The sequence below is a fragment of the Cyprinodon variegatus genome, unplaced genomic scaffold, assembly GCF_000732505.1.
Source record: "Cyprinodon variegatus isolate N-32 unplaced genomic scaffold, C_variegatus-1.0 Scaffold503, whole genome shotgun sequence".
Lineage (NCBI taxonomy): Eukaryota > Metazoa > Chordata > Actinopteri > Cyprinodontiformes > Cyprinodontidae > Cyprinodon > Cyprinodon variegatus.
The window spans coordinates 63,427-72,148 of NW_015150956.1; the positions used below are offsets into that span (position 1 = coordinate 63,427).

The following is an 8,722-nucleotide window of genomic DNA, read 5'->3' on the forward strand; positions in this document are numbered from 1 at the left end:
TTGTGAACCTTATAAAGTTCACAATACTTTGAGTGTATGCAGAATTTTTGAACTTTTGGTTTGGTTCCTTTATCCCGTTTCCACTTATTTTTATTATTGATGTGTCGCAATTATTACTCATGTAACCTACTGTACCGCTTCCCATGTGGTTACCAGTTCTCTATCGTTTTGACACATTTTAGTGACGAAATGCCAGTCATCTAATTCAATTGTTTAAATTTCTATGGCACTATATAACCCATGATGGTTCATCTTTTCGGTGGTGTCATAATGCATTATTTGCATCTCATCTTTACATCTTTGGGACCTTTTCTTTTTTTCAGACCATCTTTCCTTACTCTCCAGCAACCTTTTCTCTTTCATCCTTCTCCTTTTGTATTTCCTTCCTTGTGTCCTTTCATAATCACTTAGGTTCTCCTTGTCATTTCCTTCTTGGCGCTCTTTGCATACTACCTTTTTTCCTGGCTGTGTATTTTCTTGTGTCTTTATTTTCCTGAAACTCCACTGTGAAAAATTAAAACCTTAGCTGCTAATGGTGCTGATGTTGGATCATGTCTTGTTTTGTAGCTTCAAATCTATGTGAAGTCATTAGCCTAAGTTTAAGTCAATTAAATACGTATGTTTTTACTTTCTTTCTACAATAACTAAAATTTTTCTGTTTTTCACTAAAACCATCTCACAAAAAATAATAATAATAATTCCCAGCCATCACTCTGGCCAATTCTGGCAAGAAAAGTTGCTACTGGTGGTCTTGAAGTTACTAAATGATGTTTTATCCAGGTGGGATTACATTTGCAGCTGAGTCTGACTTCCTGTTGATGCTTTAGAGAAGTGGGGGGGACTCGCAGCAGCCCTCACTGCTAACTTAAGACTGTGAAAATCAGAACACTCGCTACTTTCAACACAGACAGACCGAAAAAGTAGATAGATTTGTCGTTAGTTGCTATTTTCAAAGTAATTGGCTAGAGATGTCTGTAGAATTGCTAATATAGTTGCAAACTAGTTGCATGTCCTTAACTCACCTGCTCCTTGTTCTGTCAGAACAGAATACGCCGTCAGGTTTAGGTTTTTATCCAATATAAATGAATTCTGAGTCACAGCCAAAGTTTCCTATGATTTTAAACAAAAAAACAATTTCTAACCAAATTTCCATTCCTGCACATACATTTTTTACTTATGTCTACAAAAGTAACTTAATTTAAATTATTATTAACTTATTTGGTTTTAGCTCTAGATCAGCGGTGGGCAATTCCAGTTCCTGAGGGCCGCTATCCTGCAACTTTTAGATGTGTCTTTAGTTCAGCACACCTGAATCAAATAAGTAGATGATTGAGAGGACTCTGGAGGAAGTGAATGCATACTAAGGAGGTAACCGAACCATTTCTAAAAGTTGCAGGATACCGGCCCCCAGGAACTGGAATTGCCCACCCCTGCTCTAGATGCTTCTTCTTTCAACATCCCAGAAATGTCAATCTTGTCTGGCCGTTTCTGCATCCAAGTAATAACAGTATAAACAAAGTTGACGGGGTTTTGCTGGTCAATACACTGTTGCTAAAATGAAATGTGGGAATAGTTCTCTATTACGCATGTGCACGCTTGTGTATTGAACAATGTATGGCAATCTGACCGCTTATGTTGTTCTAATAGAATACCGACAGGAGGGAAGAAACAGGTCAGTTGTGCGGGCCCAGGTTAGAGCAGCGACCAGAACCAGCCCTTCCAACTAATGGCTAAAAACAATTAGCCAAGAAATTTTTCATATAGGATTGATACTTATGTTGCCTCAACATATTTTCCTATTGTTTTTTTGAATTAACCAAACCTCCTATTCCAACCAAATGGTTCGGCCGCTTCATTAAAGTTTTCATAAAATACATAAAACCTGTATTATTAAAGGTACAGGGGAAAATATGGAGCCTGAACCTTCATTCCTGGGACAGGATATAGGAAGGGAAGGCAATTCTAGTTCCTTAGCGTCGGTATCCTGCAACTTTTAGATGTGCCTTTGGTTCAACACACCTGAATCAAGTAATTAGATGGTGGAAGTATAGAAAGAGTTCTCTTGCCTTAGGAAAGCGCCTCAAGCTGCATGTACAGCATAACTTTGTCTCGATCTCTGCTGCACACTGCCATTATAGTTTGGCAAATTTAAATGTAACACATACAGAAGTCAATTGGGATTGGAGTCTATTATGCCATATATTTAATACAAGAAAAAGTGAAAATATTTCTATTTGTAAATGCAAAATGTGCTGTCAGTTAAAAATAATTCAATAAAGACACTCCTTTTTAGCTCAATAAGGAGTGTCTTTATTGAATTATTTATAAACGCTTTAGATCCTGCAAACGTTTAAAGAAACCACCCAAAGTAAACTGGTTCAGACCTTGAAGTGGACATTTAGCCGCAGGGTTTAGGTGAATTACCGCATGATGACCAATTCCAAAACAGCAAAGAGACTGGCTTGTCATGTTGAAGTAAAAGGGCAACTTCAAACCCAAGTTTACTCTAATCAAGCTGCTCTCGTCGGGCAGCCTAAGGCACAGCATGACAGAAAAGAAGCAGTTCATTCTCTGACACATGCAGAGCAGACCAGGGAGGGAATGTGGCATTATTGGCTTAGAGACCAGTAGACATACTGATATATTACTATGGACGGGAGAGCCCCCTGTTCATCCAGACCACCTGCTGCGGACTCAAATACTTAAATATAACCAAGGCAGGCCCTCATAGATGTTCTGATCAAAAACAAAAACTATCACTTTGCTTTAAGATGAGGCATGCATACCGATTTTAGTACGACAGTAGCTGATGTAGACACTCAATGTACTCAAGTACTCGTCATAGATTAATTCAATGATCCACAGTTTTGATTGCTGACTCTTTTTGCAGAGAGTAGATGCAGACCAACTTTTTGGAACCCTTGGAAATAACTTTAAAAAAAGCCTAAGCAACCCCATAACGCTATTTAATCTGCAACTTAATCTCATAAACAATGTATTTCTTTATTTAGTTGGAAGAATTATCATGTTGAGAAATAATTTCATAATGACACCAATTCTGTGTCTTTCGTTTTTATCAGATTGTGCTCTCTCCGCTTGAGCCAACCGCACAGTGGCTACTGTATGTTTAAATGCACAAAAACATTCCACAGGAATGCCAAATCTCCATTTATATGGATACTAGATGAAATTATCTGATCATGATGTGTGTACCAAGCATTTAATTAGATTAAATCATTTTAACGCAGTGCAATTGTCTAATTTTCCGGAAGCACTTTTGCAGTAGAAGAAGAAACTACCTGTTTCGTAAAAGAGCTCGTACTTGTCAGCTCATCCTCAGCTTTTAGAAGGAAATTTATTTTTTAATTGAGCCGAATCAGGTTAGAATCTTCAGTCTTAATCTTTGGTCTGAAAAAGCCTTCAATCATATTATTTGTTTCCATGGAAACTGCATCCAAGATTGCTAAAATACCCAGTTGACAAACTGCTTTCAGTTTATTTTATTTTATTTTTTCAGAAAAATATGTAATTTGACAAGATTCCCATTGGCTTCGATGGAGAAACGGGCCCACAGCATTGCAGAGCCTACACCGTACTTAGACTGGGCATGAACCTCTTTTCTATGGTTCTCTAAATCAAAACCCAATGAAAATATTTGTTGCAAAAAAAGCTTTTTTTTTTATTCATCTGACCAAAGCAACCAATTGTTTTGCTTTTGGACATTTTCACCACAAAATAAATGAACTGAAATTAGAGATTGGGTCTAAATTCTTCACTGTAATAACATAACCTTTTTCAAGGCTGTCTTTTTTTTTTTTTACGGGGAAGTAAAAAGTGCATTGTGTCTGTCCTTGTTTTTTTTTCAATGTTATATTAAAAAGACACCGATTACTCTCCAATTGCGTAAACAATTTAAATCTAATTTTAACCCGATTTATTTTCTGATAAGGTATAGTTAATAAGAAAATACCTGTATGATCAGGAGTTGCTATGAGGCCAAAGAGAGTTCTTGTAGCCTGTGTTTTACTGTTACTGTTTACTGTAATTAACTAATTTTAAGTTAAGTTTGTTTAGCTTCATAAAAATGAGGAGAAATTATGAAATGAAAGTTTTTTTTTTGTCAAACTGATGCATGTTTCTCTCTGTCCGGTGGGATCCAGCCTACATCGAGGACGTTGCACGCTGTGTGGATCAGAGCAAGCGCCTCATCATCGTCATGACACCCAGCTACGTGGTGCGGAGGGGGTGGAGCATCTTTGAGCTGGAAACGCGGCTGCGCAACATGCTGGTGACGGGCGAGATCAAAGTCATCCTGATCGAGTGCGCCGAGCTACGCGGCATCATGAACTACCAGGAAGTGGAGGCCCTGAAACATACCATCAAAATGCTGACGGTCATCAAGTGGCGCGGCCCTTCCAGCAACAAGCTCAATTCCAAATTCTGGAAGCAGCTGCTCTATGAGATGCCCTTCAAACGCATGGAGCCCCTAAGCATCTCCCACGAGCAGGTGCTGGACGTGAGCGAGCAGGGCGCTTTCGGAGAACTCCAGACTGTTTCAGCCATCTCCATGGCAGCGGCCACCTCCACCGCCATGGCGACGGCACACCCAGACATTCGTTCGACCTTTCACAACTCATGCCACACCCAGATGAGGCAGAAACACTATTACCGTAGCTACAACTACGACCTGCCACCCGGCGGCACGCTCCCGCCACTCTCCTCGCTAGGCAACCAGCACACCTACTGCAACATCCCCATGACGCTCATCAACGGACAGCGGCCGCAGTCCAAGTCGCCGCGCCAGCAGAGCATGGAGGAGGCCCACGCCAACAACGCCATGCTGCCGCTGCTTCCTAGAGAGACCAGTATATCGAGCGTCATCTGGTGACAGATCCGCCGGCAGTCAGACCCTGAATCCTCCAGAACCAGACGGAGCCGAATGGCCCTAAGGAAACTCGCTGCTGTTCTATTTGCACCGGAAAACAACAAGTGGGGGAGGGGGCATTAAACACACTGGACAAAACTGAAATTGAAAATGGTGACGGCGACTATTTCTCGTTTTGTTTTAGTCTAATAAGAGCTTTTATTAAAACTGATCAGCAACAAAAGATTTTAAAAAAAGGAACCGAGGAGAACTTTTTTTTTTTTTTTTGTATGCCTGTAAAAACACGTAACACAAGCCAACACCTGTCATAAATTAACGCGATAGTCGAGGAAAACAGGGTCCTGTACATACGTTTCTTTTCTAATTCTTTGTAGCAACAGTGTTTGGGACTTGTTTCATTATGTTTTCTCATCGGTTGGGAATCTTTATTTTCCTTGTTTTGTTTCAGTTTGTACTAAAGTGAAGCAATGGCCTGTATGACGTGTTGGTAGAACTGTTGTTACCTTTATCTTAATTTGTTGACTGGTGTAGTTTCTAATGCTTTTGGTGGGTTTTTGTTTCTTGGGAGGGGGGATAGTTTGGAGTTACGGTCCTCTGGAGAGGGATGAGAGTTTGGGCTCAACCAGAATATGCAAAATTTGGAGTCCAGATGACAGGATAACGATGGGTTTTCAACTCCGATCATGTCTGAACGTTATTGGAAGAAGACTATGGTGCTAGGCTTCACATCTCTCTCTCTCACTGCGACATTTCCTCTTAAAGAGCAACCTTGCTATTTACCTTAACAGAAGATTATATCACTGAAAAGTAATGATGTGTATTATTTTATGAAAAAAGAAAAGTATATTTTTGTAACTGAGGGATACTTGCTAATAGAAGTTCTATGTATGACATTTCTGATGGAAGTGATTGGAAAAACAGATATATTAAAAAACTGTTTTATGGGGAACTGTTTAGCTCGGGGAAAAAAAATCAAAGGACGACTCATTGATGTCTTATACTGTGAGATAGAAGAGCGTCTAAAGGAGGAGTTTTGACATTTTGATTCAGCTCAGCAGACTTTTTCTATCACGATTGCCGATTTCATTGTCATTGCAGCAGCTCGCCGCCAGTTTAACAGGGATGGAGCTATCGATGATGTCAGTGCGGATGAAGGAGAAAGCCATCGTCACTCTACCCAGTTTCCACTACAGGACCAAACAAGGCTGTCCAGGGCTAAATCATTATCCGTTATCCATTTCCTCCTAAATGACAGCCCTGTTTTTTGTTTACCATCACGTTACCTTGCAGAACACTTTAAGGCAGCATCCGGTCTTTGCTAAACGACGAGATTCCTTTTCATATTGAGTCGGAAAATGTCTACAGTGCCTTGAAAAAAAAAGAGAAAGTTCACGCGGATTGAAATTTGTTTTGGTAACACAAAAGTAGTTCAAAATAGAGAAGCGGAAGAAAGAAAAGTATGGCTGATTGTTCAGATCTGCAATGTCTGGAACCAGTTTTTATGTTTGATGAGGAAAATTCTCCCCACAGCATGATGCTGCCAACATTATGGCCATTTCTCCATATGTGTACTTGTGCGTTCTCATGTGCTTGTGAAATGTCATCATCAGCCCTAGTAATGTTCGAATTCACATGAACACCAGACCGAGAACGGACAAAATCCCCGGATGTTGTTCTGGCCCCTCCCTATTTAACGAGTATGCATCAGAGCAGACTCGTCCGTTCTTGAGATTGACAGCTGTCCCAGCATGCACCGCAGCAGCAGCTTCCAGTGGAGCGTTAATAGAGCTCAGAGTATTAAATTAAAAATTCTCTTTTCTGTTTGAGGAGAGAACATTATACTTTTAAGCATCACTATATGGATCCATTTACTTATTTATTGCTTGATTTAAAAAAAAATCCAGCTGTTGAGAGGACCGCCGTAACCAGGCTTACAACAGCCAGGGCGAACCTTAGCCCTCTCTCTGCATAGCCGTTTGTCGTTCTGATGGCGATTTCTTTGTTTTATTCGGCAAAATTTTATTTAATTTATATTTATCTGACTTTGTTAATTATTATTCCCCATTAAAAGAAAAAAAAGTAAGAATTTATTATCTAGAGACTATAAATAGCAGGAGATGAAATGCAGCTCCAGACAAGCGGAGCGTCCTTTTTATATTGACCCATATTTGTGCTCCCGTTCTCCCCAAGTCCTTACGTTCCTATGTTCTTCTCAAGAACCTACTTGGCGAGGACACAAATCCGTACTCGTGTTCTTGTGAATCTAGAAACGGCCCATGTTCACAGTGGAAATGGTGTGAACATGTGTATTTAGTTTTTTTCCACACAGCCTACCTTCTACTTTCCCTCTGTGTCCTTGCTGGGCAAATGCAGTCCCGGCATGATGCTCCCCCCTACCTGTTTCAATATGTGCAAGCTTTATTCAGGGATATGTTGTAGTTTTACTTTAATTTAGCCATTTCTAACCAATTTTAAGCAGCTTCCATGGTCCTGCAAGAGAACATCCCCACAGCATGTTGCTGCCCGTGCCATGTATGTCAGTGGGTTATGCATCTTGCAAGTTTTTCTCCATTTGCACAAGAACTTTTTCTTACAAATATGGGGTGGCCAGTTTTCAGCAAAGCTGCTTCTACATAAAGTCCATATTTGTTGATTTTAATTGTTCCGGTTCACAAATTAATTCCACCTAAGTGTGGATCCCTGGTGCTCCTCCAGAGCTACAAGTTCCCAAGATGAATGTTCTCATCTTCACATTTTTTTAGTCTTTGTTGATGAATAAAGTGACTTTAGAAAGGAACAGGTTGGTCTGAATTTCCTATTTAAGGGTGCGGGAGAAGAAACCTTGACAAAGTGTGGAAAAGATTTAGAGATGTGAACAGTTTTTCGAGGCACTGTAAACCTTTTCAAGGCTGATCTCATAAAACGTATATCACTTAATATTAACATATAATTAACCTTTAAAATGGAGTTATATATTATTTTAATAGGCGGTTAATAAATGTAGAAGGAATTACCTTTAAAAGCAGTAGCCTTTTAGAATTCTAAATGCGGTATAGTTCATGGATGATGCTAGTCAAGCTGTGGTTTATTGCTACTTTAGACCAAAGCAGGCTAATGGAAACAGTTCTCATTTTCAAAAAGTCAGTAACCTCCCATCCTGATCGGTACCACTCCATCCGATCTCACCTCACCTCCCATCCATGACGATGGCCTGTTTTCTCAATCCACCTGTGCCACATACCTTTTGAGTTTTTATGGGAAATAACTTCAACATCTCAAGACGATTCATTTTGTGCCATAAAATATGCAAAGTGATGAATTTGTAAAATGAAAAATGTTCCTTTCCCCTCCTCTAATGTTTTGCTTTTTAATCTTTCTCTGTACGATTTGAGGAAAGGCCTGGATTGCTTTTTTTTTTTTTTTTTTTGTCTTTATAATTTATTTAAGTGTAAAATGGCACATTTGCATTTAAGATTGTTTTAATCAGAGCCTTTATTTTACACTGTTTCCTCCAAGGTAAAGAACCAAGGTGTTTTTCACGAGCGCTGTATTGAAACAGAGCTCAGATATGGCAAATGTGTAAATAAAACCTAAACAATATAAAAATGAAGACAATCGAGCCATATTCATGGAAAGGTCATCATTCACAGGGCTTCTCGGAGCGTAACCATTAATCCTCACTGGAGTTCAACTCCAACGTCTTCTGTGAAAGCTCGAGCTTTGAGAAACTCTGTGAATACAGCGACAATAACGCTTTAGGTTTGTGATTAAATCGAACATTTCTGATGATGAGGCTTTGATTGGAAAGGTCATGACGATGGGTAATATTAATGAGAA

The 8,722-nt window shown here is 39.6% G+C and overlaps 1 protein-coding gene across 1 annotated transcript in view; it reads left to right on the forward strand.

The window, feature by feature from the left end:
- LOC107094726 (interleukin-1 receptor accessory protein-like 1) overlaps nt 1-6,429 on the forward strand; it is a 56,723-nt gene extending 50,294 nt beyond the window's left edge. Inside the window, exon 7 of the mRNA XM_015390521.1 lies at nt 4,161-6,429. Within this exon, the coding sequence (XP_015246007.1) occupies nt 4,161-4,888 (728 nt within the window). The 3' untranslated portion in view covers nt 4,889-6,429. The remainder of the gene's footprint in view (nt 1-4,160) is intronic.
- Nucleotides 6,430-8,722: the final 2,293 nt, after the last annotated feature.